General features: G+C 52.0%; 8 protein-coding genes across 8 annotated transcripts; 6 read left to right on the top strand and 2 right to left on the bottom strand.

Moving 5' to 3' along the window:
- Nucleotides 1–1,324: 1,324 nt before the first annotated feature.
- Nucleotides 1,325–3,631, top strand: P152DRAFT_483320 (uncharacterized protein; the record flags this gene model as incomplete). Its single annotated transcript, XM_033681937.1, has 5 exons — nt 1,325–1,505; nt 1,583–1,685; nt 1,736–2,807; nt 2,856–3,050; nt 3,100–3,631. 5 exons carry the CDS (start codon nt 1,325–1,327, stop codon nt 3,325–3,327), a joined length of 1,779 nt encoding a protein of 592 aa, XP_033532616.1. The 3' UTR covers nt 3,328–3,631.
- An 843-nt stretch (nt 3,632–4,474) lies between these two features.
- On the top strand, nt 4,475–7,799 carry P152DRAFT_73235 (uncharacterized protein). The gene is made up of 3 exons (XM_033683217.1): nt 4,475–5,235; nt 5,294–6,982; nt 7,034–7,799. The coding sequence occupies exons 1-3, from the start codon at nt 4,627–4,629 to the stop codon at nt 7,547–7,549; spliced, it is 2,814 nt and encodes a 937-aa protein (XP_033532615.1). The 5' UTR covers nt 4,475–4,626; the 3' UTR covers nt 7,550–7,799.
- Nucleotides 7,800–8,458: 659 nt separating this feature from the next.
- On the top strand, nt 8,459–11,131 carry P152DRAFT_490053 (Homoaconitase; the record flags this gene model as incomplete). Its single annotated transcript, XM_033682149.1, has 2 exons — nt 8,459–8,515; nt 8,669–11,131. The coding sequence occupies 2 exons, from the start codon at nt 8,459–8,461 to the stop codon at nt 10,964–10,966; spliced, it is 2,355 nt and encodes a 784-aa protein (XP_033532614.1). The 3' UTR covers nt 10,967–11,131.
- On the bottom strand, nt 11,105–13,065 carry P152DRAFT_459850 (tubulin alpha chain). The gene is made up of 7 exons (XM_033679767.1): nt 12,975–13,065; nt 12,864–12,904; nt 12,747–12,773; nt 12,609–12,684; nt 12,026–12,556; nt 11,552–11,975; nt 11,105–11,501 (listed from the first exon to the last, which is right to left on the bottom strand). The coding sequence occupies exons 1-7, from the start codon at nt 12,997–12,999 to the stop codon at nt 11,273–11,275; spliced, it is 1,353 nt and encodes a 450-aa protein (XP_033532613.1). The 5' UTR covers nt 13,000–13,065; the 3' UTR covers nt 11,105–11,272.
- A 428-nt stretch (nt 13,066–13,493) lies between these two features.
- Nucleotides 13,494–14,435, top strand: P152DRAFT_73105 (uncharacterized protein). The gene is made up of 3 exons (XM_033683213.1): nt 13,494–13,925; nt 13,973–14,210; nt 14,259–14,435. Exons 1-3 carry the CDS (start codon nt 13,647–13,649, stop codon nt 14,411–14,413), a joined length of 672 nt encoding a protein of 223 aa, XP_033532612.1. The 5' UTR covers nt 13,494–13,646; the 3' UTR covers nt 14,414–14,435.
- Nucleotides 14,291–15,219, top strand: P152DRAFT_73166 (uncharacterized protein). The gene has a single exon (XM_033683216.1). The coding sequence runs from the start codon at nt 14,424–14,426 to the stop codon at nt 14,898–14,900; it is 477 nt and encodes a 158-aa protein (XP_033532611.1). The 5' UTR covers nt 14,291–14,423; the 3' UTR covers nt 14,901–15,219.
- Nucleotides 15,220–15,537: 318 nt separating this feature from the next.
- P152DRAFT_508308 (uncharacterized protein) lies at nt 15,538–16,203 on the bottom strand (the record flags this gene model as incomplete). Its single annotated transcript, XM_033682579.1, has 2 exons — nt 15,882–16,203; nt 15,538–15,814 (listed from the first exon to the last, which is right to left on the bottom strand). The coding sequence occupies exons 1-2, from the start codon at nt 16,100–16,102 to the stop codon at nt 15,538–15,540; spliced, it is 498 nt and encodes a 165-aa protein (XP_033532610.1). The 5' UTR covers nt 16,103–16,203.
- Nucleotides 16,204–16,342: 139 nt separating this feature from the next.
- On the top strand, nt 16,343–17,851 carry P152DRAFT_515388 (D123-domain-containing protein; the record flags this gene model as incomplete). The annotated part of the gene is made up of 2 exons (XM_033682899.1): nt 16,343–16,546; nt 16,597–17,851. The coding sequence occupies exons 1-2, from the start codon at nt 16,413–16,415 to the stop codon at nt 17,849–17,851; spliced, it is 1,389 nt and encodes a 462-aa protein (XP_033532609.1). The 5' UTR covers nt 16,343–16,412.
- Between the last annotated feature and the right edge of the window lie 77 nt (nt 17,852–17,928).

The raw sequence follows: 17,928 nt of genomic DNA, 5'->3' as shown, positions 1-17,928 counted from the left end.
AAGATGGTGATACTGGCCAAGTAGGTGGTTGGCCAACAGGCAGGGGTTCGAACTTATGGTCCCATACGACCCCCAGACCCCAGTCCTAACTCCTAACTAGATTCTTCACTGCTTCGGTTCCAGTTCGAAACTTTCACTTAACATCATCGCAGCGCCGAGAGGCTCAGACGTAGGAATCTTCTCCGACGTGGAATGGCTAGTGATGGCTTCGGTGTCCGACATTCCAAGTCTTGTTTGTCACCCTGTTATAAGGTCTCACCATTTCAGAGAGAGTGGGCCTGGATGCCCATGCAAGTCTCCAGTTGCTTCGCTTGTAGAGAGGGATCTAGATGACAGGCATGTGCGGGGCATTGCGGGTGGGCTATCAAGTATCGACCGCATCCGATCATATGCCATAGGGACCAGTCAATGCTCAATGAGGCTCTCGTCGGGTTCTGAACCCAGCCGGGCTTGTTGAATAGAGGTATTTAGATCTCCCCAGCCAGCTGGAGTCTCATCTTTCAAGCTCCAACACGACTTGCCTTTGAGGCTGCAGCAACTAATCATTGTTAAACGTTTGACCGCAGACGTCTCTTCAAGAAGCATAGGCAGATTTACGCCCTCTAGAGCCCAACATGTCAAGGACTTGGGTCCGAGATAGTTATCCGCAATACGGACTCCACCGCTCAACCGTCCTCGAATTTCTCCAAAAGACATTTGGATCGGAATACACGAATGATAATTTCGATATAGAGGTTATTGCATTTGCTATTCAAGGTGTACAAGCTAATTTCACAGGGCTGACCATGATTTAGTACCAAAACGACGAGTTTCAGTTCAGCGTTCCGAAGAAACTGACTAAAGTAGGTCCGTTGCGTGATATGTCTCAGTCTCATGCCTTTAATGTTCTAGCACAATATTTACTGTCTACAGGACCAAAGAGACAGTCTGGAAGCGAAGAAGCAACCTGTACCGCCCTCCTACTGAAGGGGAGTAGGGCAAAAACACTTCAGGTAAGTCGGTCAATCAGCCTCAAGAATGACTTCTGCCATATTATGGGCCGAGAAGAAGCACCGTAAGGCTTATCCCATTTGAGGCAATTCTAAGGTCTGATTAGACGCCTGAAAGCCCTGGGCTCAAGTCGCAGTAAGAATCACACCGGCATCTGGAGACTCGTGCATTATGGAGGGCACAGCCCGCTGCCATTTCTCCTACTTACACGGCATAGCCTTTCTTGTCTTATTCCTTTATCACGCCTTCCCTCTTCCTCCCAGGCCTAGATTTTGTCCGTCAAGAGGTATTCAACTTGTGAATTCTCCAGTCTATGTCTCGTCCGGAATCGACCATGGACGAGCTCGAGATATTGCTGGTGGAAGCAGCCACTTATCCCCGCAACATGCGGTCTGGGCGGATATTTGACCACCATTTGAAAGTTCTGGAAGATAAACTCAAGGAAAATGAGGAAAGGTTATTCGAACGAACACATGCTGCGGCTCACATTCTGCAGTTGCTCGCACCAGACGACGGTAAGGTTTCGGCTTCCTTCTTCCCTGTGTCCCTTACCCCTTAACATCTGTATCTATCAGCTCTATAACCTCCTTAGAATTTGAATCCATCACTGTCAAAGATACAGATCAATTACGGCGAGAGCTGCGCCGCATTGATCAAAATGGCCATCGATCTGAGGATCCGATGTGTAGATTCCTGTAAGTGTATTCAGCCATGCAATCCCACGGAAGTCTAACGTAAAACCTAGATTTGTGATGGCCCCAACCTCTAGGGATAAGTTGAAAATCACATCTGGAATGATGAAGATGTTTCTCAGCTATCATCAAGTGAAAATCGATTTCTTAAATTACTTATTCCCTTTTGGCAAGCAAGAGCGACCGAAAGACTTTTACTTCAGCGGGTTCTGCCAGGAATACCATTTCACTGAGGAATCTCGCCGACTCCGTATACCTAAGATTGGCCGTTCGGGCTACGGCTTTCAACTGTGCTATAACCTGAAGTCTGTTGAGCCACCATCACTATCGAGCTCACCTCACTCCAACTGGTCAATACGGCAAGCAGGCATTTACCACTCATTTGACACGAGTACAGGAAGGACTGTCTGGATTATAGTGAAAGGCAATGATCGTCTGAAGAATCGCTTTGAAAGAGCCGCAAAAGATGTTAAGAAGCAATATTTGCGGGCATTCGATGACGCTAGGGATGCGTTCAGGTCCGCGTTGGAGACCCACAAGATACTGTGCGAATGGTCTGATGAGCAGTGGAGATGGTATCTCAATTCCCTCGAGGAAAAGGTTGAGAACATGACCGGGAAAGTAAAGTTTGCAACCATCGATGTGCCAAACCATGACTCGAAGCCGTTTTTGGAACGATCTGCTACGATGCCAGCAGCGAGATCAAACAACTTGATCATGAAACTCAGAAGGGCTGTCACTTCCAGTCTAGGGATGGTACCTGAAGATGTAGAGAACGCTATGCCGGCCGCATTGGCAAACTCTACTGAAGATCCCAACGAGAAGCCAAGAGTGACCATATCCCAGGATGATATCACTTTCAATGGCCTCCAAAGACTACAGCATATCGAAGAGACAGTTATCTCAGCTGAATTGGTACTCGATGCAAACAAACGGGTAATTTTAGATCTGAAAGAGCATTACACAACTTTCTTCGCGAGTGGGGATGTTCCAGAGCAGATTCTTACCGAGAAGAAGGCGCTGATTCAGTTCCAACAATTTCTGGACGGCATCACACACAACGCTGATAGGCATATCTGGAGGATAAAAGCCCTGCAGAGGCTTGTGGAGGGTCGCAAGCAATTGGTATGAGCCTCAGCCCGGCCCTTTTGGTTTATACTGAATGTGTTACAGTTTCATGCCACTCTAGAGCAACGGAGTACAAACATGAACATGCAACTTGTGTCTAAGCAGCAAGAGACTGCAGGTCAAATGCACAGGATTACCGAAGACATGCAACGCGTTGCAGAGGAAACGCGTACGGAAACGGTCCACATGAGGATCATTACGATCGTCACATTGTTCTTCTTACCAGGGACTTTCATATCAGTGAGTGCTCTCAATATTTTCGGAGCGAATGGCAATCTAACAACCCCAGACGCTGATGAGTACGGATATCATACGATTTCCCACCTCGGAATCAGGAGTCGAAAGGAGATCGTATTCGAGCCCAGCGCTATGCCTATATTTGGAGCTCGCTCTCCCTGTCACTGCAGTTACACTATTCGGAGCATGGCAATACTCACGTCGCCTCAACAAATTGAGCGAAAGGAAACAAATAGATCGGTCTGGTACCGATGACAAATTAGACGGAGCGTCATTGTAGGTTTTGGAATATTGAAAAATAACGGCCTGACTGTCGTCGCGTCTTGTAAGGAAGTTTGTGGAATATGACTTGGTTCGCTTTCTAACCTGGGAGTTCCTGTGTTCTACAATTTAAAACTCTTGTCGTTATTTTCAAGTGCATATAGCATGTTATGTCTCCGTCGTGGGAATCGGGCGGACCTGCTCATGCAACTATACCATAGTGGACGGCCGATTGTTCAACAGCTGATATCGATCGGAGTACAGGATCACGAAAGCTAGGCTCAAACGATTGTCGAGAGTCCCTCACCCGCCTTTTCGCCTCTTCTGGATTTCATCAGTGGTTGGTGCGACCGATAAAACGAACCACTTGGGAGCTCTATTGATCACCTTTGTTCACCAATGTGGTCTTCGTAGGCACCATCATTTGACCACAGTCCGAGCATACTATGTATAGGTAGTTACCTGTAATTAGGTACACTAACTTAAGTTAATGTAGTTAGTTAACTAGTACATGTGTACCGTACTATGTAGTCAGGTCACGAACACGATATCGAGTCTTTGGTTAGGAAGCTACAATGCTTGGATTGGAACTTTTAAAATCTCTTAGTTATAAATTTTTAGAATAGTTTACCATAATTAGAGCACTGCATTTGAACATCTGACTTAAGGTGTATGATACTAACTAGCTTGAGATAAGACAAGAAAACAAGAACACGTGATAGACTTTTCAGGGGACATCTATTGTTATTCTCCCACCCAACCTTAAGGTGCCTTATTTATTACCTGACGCTCTTCTGGTTCGTCGTCTTTAACCTGCATGCCACTGTCCCAAATCCCCAGCCCAGCAGCCTTCCATCCTTGCTTGGTCATCCACTCATCCATCCCACTCCCAAGACCACCAATCATAGTGAGATCCGAAAGCCTCGATGGTCATGGGGGTTGCAGCTGGGCGCAGTGTGTAGTTGCGTTGACAATAATGCGGACGAGGTGGTTCGCATGCTTGCAGTTGGCTGAAGACTGCTTCTTCCACCCTCCCAACCCTTTCAGAGGAGTCGAGGCGGCTTCAGTGAAAACAGAATGCGGCCTCTGGTCCCCGCCGAGACTTATAAGATGTTTTAGCCGCCGTTGTATCGCCGCCTTGTTGCTGGTTCGTTCATCCTTGAGTTTATATCTTCGGTTCTAGTCGCTATTTTTCTGTTTGCATGCGGTTCAATACAGTCTTTTTACCAACTCGAACCATAATACACGTTACTCAACCGTTGAACATCAAACTATACTGAGAGAGCGGGACAACTCCTTGTATTGGTGCTCTTAGCCTATGAAACACGCCGCCGACGCACATTCGCAGCTCACCATAATGGCCCAAGGCTCAAATAGCGACCCACACACCCGCTATGAACGCGCTGTTACCGAATTCCACGACGTCGTGAATGATGAGCGCGTAAATGGCGTAGTAGGTCACGAGTCTGGCTTGGAAGATGTGAACAGTTGGTGGGTTCCAGAAAGCACCCTTTCGAAGCATTTCGACGAGCGGCGATTGGTCGCGATCGGCCACGAACTATTCCCTACCAGAAGGCCTTTGGACCTACAGACACGAGCAATCAAACGAAGTTACTTGAAATGCTTCGCTATCCTGCTGTATAATAATAACGGGACCTATATCGAACACTTCTGTGTTTATGAAAGCTTATCGGATAGCCATCTTCCGTTCCAAACAAAACCGGCACATTGGCCGTTGAATCTTGACTTCAAAAAGTTCGTCGAATCACAGTGGCACTTTTGCCCACCAAAGATCGAATACTGGAGCAGTCGAAAGTACGAAAGCAACCGGATTTTCCCCATTATCGACGCCAAACCGATTGGACAGCAACATGGCAGTTCAAGAACCCATCAAATTACGATTCATCCTGAGTACAATCTCCTTCCAGTAAGTGGTATGAAGCGGTTCCAGTGTTGGAAAATATAATTGCTTACAGGAGGTATAGTCCAGCACTGAGGACAATCAATTCGTCCTGAAGTCTTTTAACACGCCATCCGAAAGGTTCTCTGTCGAGGTCGACGCATTTATAAATATTCGATGCTCGAATGCATATCGGGAAGAACTTATCATCGGATTTTATGGCGCTTTCGTTCACGGTCCTACCTACCATCTTATCCTGGAATACGCCAACGGAGGCACACTCAAAAACTATTTCGAAGAGCATGCGAGTCTATCTAAAGAACATGAAATTTTCCAGTTTTGGGAAGCATTGCTTCCCCTGACTCGCGCGCTTCGTGTTCTCCATTGTCTAGAGTTCAAGGACAAAACGACCCACTGTATACACCATCAGGATGTTAAGCCAGAGAACATCCTGGTGTGCAAGCGAGATGGAAAACTCCTTTTCAAGCTGGCCGACCTAGGTCTCAGCCGTATTCAACGGGACGAGGATGATGTCGTGGGATATAGCGGCACCGTCACACGTACATACGGCCCCCCCGAATGCTATAATCCAGACCAAGTTGCTTATGCTCAACCTTTGGAGGTGAGTAAAAGCACCGATATCTGGTCTCTAGGCTGCATCTTCAGTGAAGCCGCCGTTTGGGTGGTTCGAGGTCCAAATGGGCTCCGAGAATACACCGCACTCCGCAAAGAACAGACCTCGAAATGCCATATTGAAGAATCTGATTGTTTTCATGACGGGAAAGGGGTTTTAGACATCGTGCGGAAAACCCACCTGGATCTTGGCCAGGAAATCAGACGCTCCGACAAGATTACTCTAGACGCATTGGAAGTGGTAGAAGATATGTTACTTCCATCGGAGCGACGTCAAAGTGCAGCTATTCTTTGGAATGCGTTCAGCCGTATCCTAGAGGATGGTCGTGGCTCTCACAGAGACAGCCCATTTTCTACTTCCCCCCGGTCACGGACGACGCCTTGGTCATCTCTGCCTGTCAGTCCACACACTCCGACACGTCAAGCTGCGGTCTTAGATGATCGGGATTTACTTCCAGATAGCCATGACAATGGAGCCAGCAACGGAGGCAGCCAATACAAGCCTGGCTCACGGATGAAGGACGAGAACCATGATTCCATCTACAGGACGCGAGATGGAATCGAGATGGATCGACCTCCATTGTCGCCGGATGGGGTCTATACTCGCAGGGTCTCCGGATTTTCTGCAACGTCACCGATCTTAAAAACATCGCCAACAAGAGAACGATATTCCCAAGTCTACCCGGATACCCAGATGCAAGGACTGCACCTAGATGGAAATGGGCAGAGTGAAGGAAATCAATTGCAATTTGGGCCTAAACTGGGCTGGCGGGGTCGTAACATGGCCACATCCAATATCGATAGCCAAAGAAACCGACGGCCGAAACTGAATCTGTTTGCTACAGATGCCGCTGTTGCTCCTTCTAGACGGCCAACCGGCCGCGATACCAGGGCCCCGTTCCAACTTCCCCCAGAAGGGGATGAACCATCGGAGGAGAAATCGTCCGTAGGAGGGCGCTCAAAACGCAACTCGAAAGAACCTTCTGGCACAAATTTCGATCACAAACCCCCCTTTCTTCCCGTCAAGGAGGCTCGGAAGTGGCGGAAGAAGCAAAAGGTGCGGTTAATGAAGCTATCGCAAGCCAAAGAGGTTCTTCCCCACCTGCAAACTTTCGAAAGTAAATTGGAGAAGCGTGATCATGTAAGTCATCCGTTTTCGAGCCATTCCTTTTCCATCTAACAGAGTCGGAAGGTTTTCCTGATCGACACCTCATCATCGATGAAGCCGCATTGGCAAGACGTCGAAAAATGCCTGGATGTGTTAGGATACATTGTAAAACCGTATGACCCTGATGGACTGGATCTATGCTTTACATCGACATTAGATGTCATCCATAAACGGCATTCTACCAGTCTTTTGAGCGCCGTGCGGGCCAAAGAGCCAAAGAAGGGTCATTATCCTAGCGATATCCGGCATCGCTTAGGTCAGATCCTGAACGAGTTCCTTAAAAAGCTAAGGACCGCGGTGGATGCCCACAACGAAGACTCCGTAAGGCCTAGGACAATATACGTCTTCACGGACGGCGATTGGCCGGAGAAGTACAACCCGGAACCACCAATTGTTGAGTTCGTCTCTGCCCTCAGGAAACAAAAAGGGTTCTTTGGTCTCCAGTTTATTCAGTTTGGAGACAGCTCTCGAGGGACGGATCGACTGAAGCGTCTTGACCGTCTCAATTGGCACTATAAGAATCGGGGGGTAGAACAGTAAGCTACAACGCTCCATGGGTTTGCTAAAAATGCTGACGCCTTCGAAGGGATTATGTCGACTTCGAGCCATATCCGGATGGGAACGTTTGGAAAATGCTGTTTGGGGCTGTTGACCCGTTGTTTGATGATGACGATGACGACGATTAAGACAAGGCATGAGCGGTGTGATTTGGGAGGCCTCCATCTTAGAACACCTCGCTACCGAACCTCTCATGTGAAGTATTTCGATTCCGTATCCTTCTTCCTAGATGGTTCACAGGTGTTGATCTGCGCACTTCCACTCCCCCGTTCCCGGTCTCGTTCAAGATGGCTTGATTCCTAATCCTGCACCCAGGTTCGAAGCCTCGGCATTGTCGTTGGCCACTCAACAGTCCTACTTAGGCGTCGGAATATTTGTATTCACGAGAAGGGAATTGGACAATTGCCAATGTTTTCAATACCAATAGATACCCAACTGCATATCATGGCGTTCTAGATAGGTGCCGTATTAATCAGGAGATATGGAAATGATAGCTCAATGTTCAGAAACGACACTCAGCCTATTACTCCGGAATCTTACCCTGATGGATGAGGCCTGGAACTGGTGCTCCCACCATATTTCTTATGTGAATTGGGTTCAAGGGGCGTGTATAAATGTTTTCGATCCATAAGAGCATCTCGAACGAAGTACCAGTATTATTTAAACGCATATCAAATGAAGCTAGAAAATCACTCAACTGAATCTCATGATGGCGTTGTTGAATCAGCTGAACTCTGATTGGCTGAACTGCTTGAGATGCCCTCGGGAATCACTGGAAAGTTTTGTTCCCGGTTGCTATGACTTCGCCATTCATATTTTGCTCTACCCATTGTAGATTCAGGAGTGACTTCACCCTGAATTGGCCTGTTGTTAGGTCACTGCGAGCTGAAAATGGTGCAATTGTACCGAGTGCTGACGGCAACTGGCCGGCCCATACAGCGACAACTGGTACTTCCACATCGTCACATCTGCTATTGTCTAGAGCTAATGAGACCTGTATTATAGTGGTCGCGGGCATCAAGACTTGCTTTCTACCGAGTCACACATCGTTCGAACCCGTCCATACTACAGAGGCACCTATTCTCAACGTCCCGGCCACAGCGACAAGATGTCCGGGCATTCCAATCGCAACTGGAGGATCCCATTGCAGCCTCGTTCCTCTCCGCAACCAAGACTGCCACGCAAACCCCGCAAACCTTGACCGAGAAGATTGTGCAAAAGTTTTCCCTCGGCCTCCCGGAAGGGAAGCGCGTCCTGTCCGGCGACTATGTCACGCTCTCCCCACACCACTGCATGACGCACGACAACTCATGGCCCGTCGCGACGAAGTTCATGTCCATCGGCGCGTCGAAGATCCATAATAACCGGCAGACGGTGATGACGCTCGACCATGACGTGCAGAACAAGAGCGAGTCGAACCTCAAGAAGTATCGGCAGATCGAGGAGTTCGCGAAGACGCAAGGGGTCGATTTCTACCCGGCAGGCCACGGCATTGGACATCAAGTGATGGTGGAAGAGGGTTATGCTTGGCCGGGAACATTGGTTGTCGCTTCGGACAGCCATAGCAACATGTATGGTGGAGTTGGGTGCTTGGGGACGCCGGTCGTGAGGACCGACGCGGCCAGCATATGGGCGACGGGACGGACATGGTGGCAAATCCCACCGATTGCGAAAGTGACCTTTACGGGAATCCTGCCAACCGGTGTAACCGGTAAGGACGTCATTGTTGCGCTCTGTGGTCTGTTCAACAACGACGAAGTCTTGAACCATGCGATCGAATTCACCGGCGCGGAAGAGACGATGCGAAGCCTCGGAATCGATGACCGGCTCACCATCGCCAACATGACCACCGAATGGGGCGCACTGTCAGGGCTCTTCCCGATCGATTCGCTGCTGCAAGGATGGCTGCGAGCGCAAGCCACCGAAGCCGCTATCTACGGTACATCGGTCCCCACCGCGAGCCCAACGCAACTGCGCTTCAACCACGAACGATTAAACGACCTCTTCGAGGACCCGCTGGTTGCCGATCCAACTGCCAAATACGGGAAGTACCTCTACCTCGACCTGTCCACCCTCTCGCCGTACGTCTCCGGCCCCAACTCTGTCAAAGTGGCCACCGCGCTCCCGGAGCTCGAAAGCCAGGACATCAAGATCAACAAGGCCTACCTTGTATCGTGCACCAACTCCCGCCGCTCCGACATCGCCGCCGCTGCCCGTGTGTTCCGCACCGCCGCCGAGTCCTCGCCGGAAGGGACGATCCCCAAGATCGCTCCCCACGTCGCCATGTACATCTCTGCCGCCTCCGTCGCCGAGCAAGCCGCCGCCGTCGAGTCCGGCGACTGGGATATCTTGACGTCCGCCGGCGCCATGGAGCTCCCATCCGGCTGTGGACCCTGCATCGGCCTTGGCACCGGTCTTCTCGAGCCCGGTGAAGTGGGCATCAGCGCCAGCAACCGCAACTTCAAGGGCCGCATGGGAAGCGTCGACGCGAAGGCGTACCTCGCGAGCCCCGAGGTGGTGGCCGCGAGCGCGCTCAAGGGTACCATCGCTGGCCCCGGCTGGTTCGAAGGCGGCAGCGCGGCCGAAGTGGTCCGCGGCTTCGGCGACGGGCGGCACCCCGAGGCGCACAAGACCGAGAGCATCGCGGAGGCGTTGGAACGTATCGTGTCCCAGGCGGACAGCCTCATTGCGCAGGTCGAGTCCTCCGGGAACCTGGGACTGGACAGCAAGACCGCTAGCGAGCAAGCCGAGCAAGGTTCGCCGACTGCCGAAGCTGGTGCCAAAACTCCCTCCAACCCCCCCGCCGAACCGACCGCCGATGACCTGACGGAGATCCTCCCCGGGTTCCCCGAGAAGATCTCCGGCGAGATCGTCCTCTGCGACGCGGACAACATCAACACCGACGGCATCTACCCCGGCAAATACACCTACCAAGACAACGTCACCAAAGACACAATGGCCGAAGTCGTCATGTCCAACTACGACACCGCTTTCGCCTCGATCGCGCGCCCCGGCGACGTCCTCGTCTCCGGCTTCAACTTTGGCTGTGGCAGCAGCCGCGAGCAGGCCGCCACCGCCATCCTAGCCAAGGGAATCCCGCTGGTGGTCGCAGGGAGCTTTGGGAACATCTTCGCGCGGAACAGCATCAACAACGGGTTGCTGGGCGTGGAGTGTCCGAAGGTGGTGGAGAAGCTGCGGGCGGCGTTCGCGGAGAAGAAGGGGACGGTGCGGACAGGGTGGATGCTGACGTGGGATTTGCGGAGGAGTCGGGTGCTGGTGAAAGAGGCCGGCGGGGAGGAGTGGGATGTGAAGGTGGGGTCGATGCCGCCGAATGTGCAGGAGATTATTGCGAAGGGAGGGCTCGAGTCTTGGGTTAAGGCACAAATCGCAGACCAGTAAAAAGCCGGTCGCACTAGATGTATGGGCCGTTTTGGGTGGATCGAATGTAACCAATGTGCATATCACGAGAAGTTTATCCAAAGCATTGGCATCCGTAGTGTAGAATTGGACTCTCATTAAGATATGAATTACTCGCCACCAACGATGTCGGTTCTAATCCATCTCCCTATTTAACAAAGCAAGAGTAAAGGGTGATTCGCTAGAGTTCGACTTTCAAGGCATTCCAGTACCAGAGAAATGATTTCCGCGTGCGAAAACGATCAGAACCGACCTGAACAGGGATATAGGTCCTGTACGTTTCGCCGTCTAGTACTCAGCATCAAGGCCCTCATCATCCTCGAGGCTGTCCGCCGCGACCTCCTCGTAGTCCCTCTCGAGGGCAGCCAGATCCTCGCGGGCCTCGGAGAACTCGCCTTCCTCCATACCTTCGCCGACGTACCAGTGAACGAAAGCGCGCTTGGAGTACATGAGGTCGAACTTGTGGGACAGCGCAGACCAGGCCTCGGCGATGGCGGTGGTGTTGGAAAGCATGCAGCTATGCAAGTTAGCTAACCCATCTCATCATGGATTTCCAAGGGGACTTACACAGCACGGTTGACCTTGGCAAGGTCGCCGCTCGGAACGGTCTGCGGGGGCTGGAAGCAGATACCGATCTTGAAGCCAGTGGGGCACCAGTCGACGAACTGGATGGTGCGCTTGGTCTTGAGGGTCGCCACGGCGGCATGGACATCCTTTGGCACCACATCGCCACGGTACAGCAGGCAGGTTGCCATGTACTTCCCGGTGCGGGGATCGCACTTGACCATCTGGGTGTTCGGCTCGAAGCAATTCGAGGTGATCTCCTGGACGCTGTTGGATTCGTGAGACGCCTTGGCAGCCGAGACGATGGGTGAGTAGGCGACGAGCGGGAAGTGGATACGGGGGTAGGGGACCAGGTTGGTCTGGAATTCGTTCAAGTCGACGTTCAGGGAGCCATCGAAGCGGAGGGAAGCAGTGATCGAGGAGACGACTGGAATACGGATTAGACCTGTCGATTACAATTTCAAGAGAATATCTCACCTTGAGCAATGAGACGGTTGAGGTTCTCGAAGTTGGGGCGCTCAATGCCCAAGCTGCGACGGCACAGGTCGTAGATGGCCTCATTATCGACCATGAAGCTGCAGTCGGAGTGCTCGAGGGTCGTGTGGGTGGTCAGGATCGAGTTGTAGGGCTCGACGACGGAGGTCGCATTCTGGGGTGCGGGATACACGCAGAACTCAAGCTTGCTCTTCTTGCCATAGTCCACGGACAGACGTTCCATCAACAGGGCACCGAAACCGGAACCCGTACCACCGCCAAAGGAGTGGAACACAAGGAAACCTTGAAGTCCGGAGCAGCTGTCGGCGACACGTCGGACCTTGTCCAAGACCTGATCAATGAGCTCCTTGCCCACGGTGTAATGGCCACGAGCATAGTTGTTTGAGGCGTCCTCCTTTCCGGTGATCATGTACTCGGGGTGGAAGAGGCTCTTGTACGGGCCGGTGCGGACTTCGTCGACGACATTGGGCTCGAGATCGCAGTAGATTGTGCGGGGGACGTACTTGCCCTGGCCTGGTTCTTTTTCAGCATGATATTGGCCGAGCAAGCATCAATATCAACATACCGGTTTCGGAAAAGAAGGTGCTGAATCCCTGGTCATCGTCGGCAGCTTTACGTTCTTCGGTCAGATATCCATCAGGCTACACGAAAAGATGATTAGCATATGGTAACAATGAGAGTGGTTCGGAGGAGACAAGCGTACCTGAATGCCATGCTCAAGGCAGTACAGCTGTAGGAAATTGGATTAGTAAAGATTCTCGTATGACAGCAACCGACCAATCCCGAGCTGTCCATGGACGGAGGAATAGGGGACGCATACCTCCCAGCAGGAGTTTGCAATCTGACAACCAGCCTGGCCAACTATATAAGGACATTGTCAGTCATCGTTCGCATATTCTGTGAGGACATGGCGCGTATGTGGGGGCCCTACCGTTCAAGCTGATAACTTCACGCATGTTGGGTGGTTATTCGGAGGGATCCAGTGGAATGAAGACGAATGAGGGATGGCAAAGCGATGGTGAGCTGGTAAATGGCTCACAGGAAGGGGGATACAAGAAGGATGAATCTTGAGAGAGGGTTCAAGACGGATGGAGAGAGATTCTGTGAACAGGCGGTGGGATAAGGAGAAGAGATGGCGATGGATGTTTATTGTGTTGTCGCCCATACCCGATGGGGTCTAGTACTTGAAGCTCGGGCCATCCTCCCCATTTCCACTTCCACTCTCAGCCAACTGAGGAAAGCGCGTTCGAGGGCGGTGGCTGATCTTCGGCCTTGCCCTCGATAGGAGTTGCCCATCTTCACTCTACATTCTCACGGCTCTCTACTGGTACACTCTCTAATACACTATCAGGGACCATATATCAGAATCCATATATCAGGATAAGTTGTTCCTAAATCTACTGTCTCCATCTTGACGGTAACGATATCTATGCAATTGGGGTTGTAAATGGTTCATGCAGTGCTTCGCCCTTTACTATCACCTCCCCCCACGGATTCACCCACAGAGTCACCCACAGAGTCACCCTCGGATAGCTTCATCAGCCCTTGACGGTGTTGTTGTGATGATCATATAAACTGTGGTGAACTGAAGCCTACCGACATCATGCCCTCACTTCTCTTTCTCCACATTCTCACACTCTTTGTTTTACTTGTCCAGGCCAACGTCGAGAAGGTCGTTTTCATCGCTCAGCCCAGCATTCCGATCCTGGACATCCATCCAACCCTCGACGATCTGGACGTGCTCAGTCTGCATCCCCATCACCTCCAGGAGCCCGCCAGTTTACCAGTTTCGTTTAGCGCTCCGGATAATTCCTCCTGGTACCTCCTGGAGAACCTGCGAATCGGCCAGCGCTTTGAAGTGCGGGTTTGCTGGCCTGCCACAGTAGGAAAGACTGATTATCACGTTCGACGTTTCCTGACGTATAATAGTACCCGACCAAAATTGACGTCGACGTACTGTCCATCTCCGAAGTCCTCCAGGTACCAGAACTTATCCAATCACTGGTGTTGTATTCGGAGAATCGTGATTACTCTTGCATCGTCCAGGAGCCAGTGCCCGAATTGAAACACACGTCCAAGCACTTCTTGCGGATCCAGGCTTCTCCTGAATACATTTCACCTGACACCGAGTTGATGCTTAAGCCTTATCCTGTCCCTGTGGATATCAGTTAGTCTGGCAGCTGCTTATTTGTCGCATGAAGCTTACCTGCCGTAGTTCTGGACCCCTACCTTTTGAATATCCTCCCGGCATCACTGGTACCAACTGGGGTGTACATCTGTGTGACCGGGCTCCTAAGCTGGTTCGTCGCTAAGAAGGCATATTCGATCCTGTCACCGCGATCTGAATCCACCAAGCCGCACGTTGACTGAAAAATCCATCATGGCTCCGGATAGCCTTTCCAATATCCTTGCACTAAGACGGCCGGGCCCATTTAGGAGATCCAAGAACGCGTTCCGATTCTTCGACCTCCCTCCGGAATTGCGACGATGTGTCATCGACCACCTCAAGCCCCACGAATTCATGGCACTGGTCTTCGCATGCTATGATTTCATGCGTCTCAAGCATTCCGAGATCGTCCCGCCCCTCAGCCTCTTCCATGCGATCGGCATCCATAAAAACACGGGAAAATTCGAACCGGACTTTTGGGTGCCGAACGGCTGGAATGAGAACCCCTTGGCGAAGGGGATGCTGCCGAACGAGGTCCTTCTCAACATCCTCCGGCATCTGCATCCGAAGGACCAGATCAATTTTGCCATCGCGGCGTATCCCATGCTTCACTGGCGCCGGCTTGTCCAGCAACTTGACCTGCAATCTTATATGCGAATGCTGTATGCGGCGAATCCAGCACTGCAGTGACATTTTTAGTCGCCTTCGACCCTGCACCGATACACATCGCTATCGCGCTTGGTGGCAAGTTTGACTAATCTGGCAACAGCCGGATTGCGGGCGGCATAAAATATAGACCAGGACCGTAACTTCTAGCAGCAAGGCGTGGTTGTACTACGAACCTGCTCTCGTTCAAGCACCTGCTGGAGGCCTGCCACGTGTTGTGGTTGCCTGGAAGGAATACCTTATCGAATGGAGCATATAAGACGAAATGGCACGAATGAGAGGAATTCACAGTTTGGAAAAGTGTCGGTGGCTCGGATCCCAACTTTCGGGCCGTACAATGGTGGCCGTGGATGGTTATCGTGGCATGCTCATTGCTCCATGGGCTTCACGAGGGTTACGACTGGAATGATCGGAGATGATAGATGTGTATTTGTGTATATTAGATTTTCATTAATATTTGGATATGATCATCCATTTTGAACCTCCCCAACACCTGGACGTAGCCGTGTCGGAATTCTATTCGAGTCCGTATCTCTGGCGCGACGCCAATACCTCATTGACAGAAGCCATGATTCCCAAGCGCCGTAGGGCGAGCCCGAACCCTGAAACAGGAGTTAACCCCCACTTTGCGACCTTAACTCGACCTGTTGTCCTCGAATCATCAATGATCCCGATCCCGATCCCCCTCCTTCTCCTCCACCGCATCCCGCATCCGCTGCTCCGACTTCTCCCAATGGCTCCCCTCCTCGTAATCCTCCCGGATCCCCAACGCGCGTCGCATCTTCTCCGTCTCCTCGATCTTCGCCTTCGCTAGGTCGTGCACCTGATGCGACTTCAGTCCCTTCGCGTCCGTGGGGCGCGATTTTGTCCGCTCGAAGTCTTGTTGCAGCTTCTTGCGGAGCGCGTCGCATTGGTCGTCGATGTCATCGTCATTAACACTACGGACACAGTCAGTTGGGCTCTGTGTAAGGGGCGTGGCAACGGGTCGCCAGGTGGGTTGCTTACCCTTCTTCTTCCAAGCGATCGCGCAGTTTATACACCTCGTTTTCCAGCCGTCGTTTCCGCTCATGCTCCAGGATTTCCGGATCTGGTTTGCGCTGCTGATGTCGTAGCTCTTTCGAGTACGGTTCGACACGGTCGCGCGGTCGGAGGAGGGAGAGGTTGCGCTGGACGTAGCCAGAGGTGCCACTGCCTCGTGGCGTGGTGAGGCCGACGTTGTCAGACATGTTGGGTTGAAGGTTTTTAGCGTCGGGGGGATATGTTCAGTTTACGACGGTGCGGTGAGGGTCATTGTTTTATCTAAACATGAGATTTTAGTTGGAAACTCCAGAGTGAATGTCATTGATATGGTGGTGAAGTTTGGCTTTAGAAATGGAGGTGGGGCAAATGCGCGAGTCATGGCCGAGATCGCCATCAAGGTTGCACTGTGGAGAATGGAGTCATAATCTCGAATTCTCGACCATCATCCAGACTTTCACGACGTACATTTCTTCACCATTGATTTGGACATCTTTCGACGGATTTTGGATTGCAGATATGGCTTCAAGTAATCTTGAAATTTTAAATGAGCCGGGAAGTTCGGTAGAAGAGGAGAATCTCATATTACCAACCTTCCCTCTGCTGACGAAATCTCACATCATAAACTGCTCCTACCATTCATGGCATCCTAAGTGAGTAACTATTACGCCTACTCATTGTCAAACCGAGACTAATAATACAGATACCGCTCCGTCACCCCAAAAGCCCGTCTCATCCCGCTCCCCCCCGCCTTCCTCTCCTACCTCCGCGCTGATGGCATCATCCTCCCCTCCGAGGACACCCCCCGCCACGAGTGGTCCGACGACGACAGCGGAATCTTCTCCTCCGCCGAGCAAGGCGGTTCCTCGTCCGACGATGACGATGAGGACGACGACCCGTCCACCGCGTGGCGCGAGGTGCACCTGGCGATTAGAGCCACCATCGCCGAGCTGGGCGGCAAGGTGCACCCGAAGCTGAACTGGAGCGCGCCGAAGGATGCGACGTGGATCTCGGCGACGAATAGCATGGAGTGTCGGACGCCCAATGATGTGTATTTGTTGCTGAAGAGCTCGGATTTCGTGACGCACGATTTGGAGCATGTGTTTGATGACTGTGAGGAGACGGATCGGGAGGAAGAAGCAGACGGTCCGGCTGAGACATCAGAAGCCCAAGCAACCGGCGATGAAGAGGCGAGAAAACCGGACAGCATCCCTGAAATCCCCTACCATCTCGTCCTCCGCAAATCCGTCAACTTCAACCCGTCCCTCGAATTCCGTTGCTTCGTCCGCAACCGCCGCCTCCTCAGCATCTCTCAGCGCGACCTCAATCACTTCGACTTCCTCTTCCCCCTCCGCCCGCAGCTGATCGCCACCATCCTCGAGTTCTTCACGCGCACGCTCCAGCACGCCTTCCCCGATCCGGACTACGCCTTCGACGTGTACATCCCGCCGGCCCACGAGCGCGTCTGGTTGATCGACGTCAACCCGTGGGCGCCGCGGACGGATCCGCTGCTGTTTAGTTGGGAGGAGCTGTTGACGGAGGAGCATGCAGAGGTGGCGGAGATGCCGAAGAGGCCGTCTCCGCCTGACTCAGATGCGAAGGATGATGAGGAGAAGCTCACGCCCTTGGAAATTGTCCGACTGCACCTCTCCTCCACCCCACCACGTCCCGAAGCTACCAACGGCGCCGTGACTGACACTGCCGAACCCGCCGATTCCGAGTTCCTCAATCCCGACGCGCTGCTTCCTCATCTCCCCGAACTCCGTCTCGTCCACCGTGATGACCCGGAGGCGTACAACTTCAGTTCGCAGCAGTACAGCGCTCATAAACTGCCCCGGGACGTCGTGGACGCCAGCCGCGGGGGGGGTGACGCGCTCAAGGAGTTTGCGGAGCGGTGGAAGGAGATTGTGGGGGAGGAGGAGAGGCAGAGGAAGGAGGACGAGGAGAATGAGGGATGATGGTATAGATGGAATTGTAAGATTAAGCCTCTAGGCCTTAGAAATGAATCACTCCCATAGCAAAAGCCATGATCAAA

This window comes from Eremomyces bilateralis (assembly GCF_010015585.1).
Source record: "Eremomyces bilateralis CBS 781.70 unplaced genomic scaffold P152scaffold_15, whole genome shotgun sequence".
Taxonomy (NCBI): domain Eukaryota; kingdom Fungi; phylum Ascomycota; class Dothideomycetes; order Eremomycetales; family Eremomycetaceae; genus Eremomyces; species Eremomyces bilateralis.
This window is presented reverse-complemented; position numbering and strand designations above follow the sequence as displayed.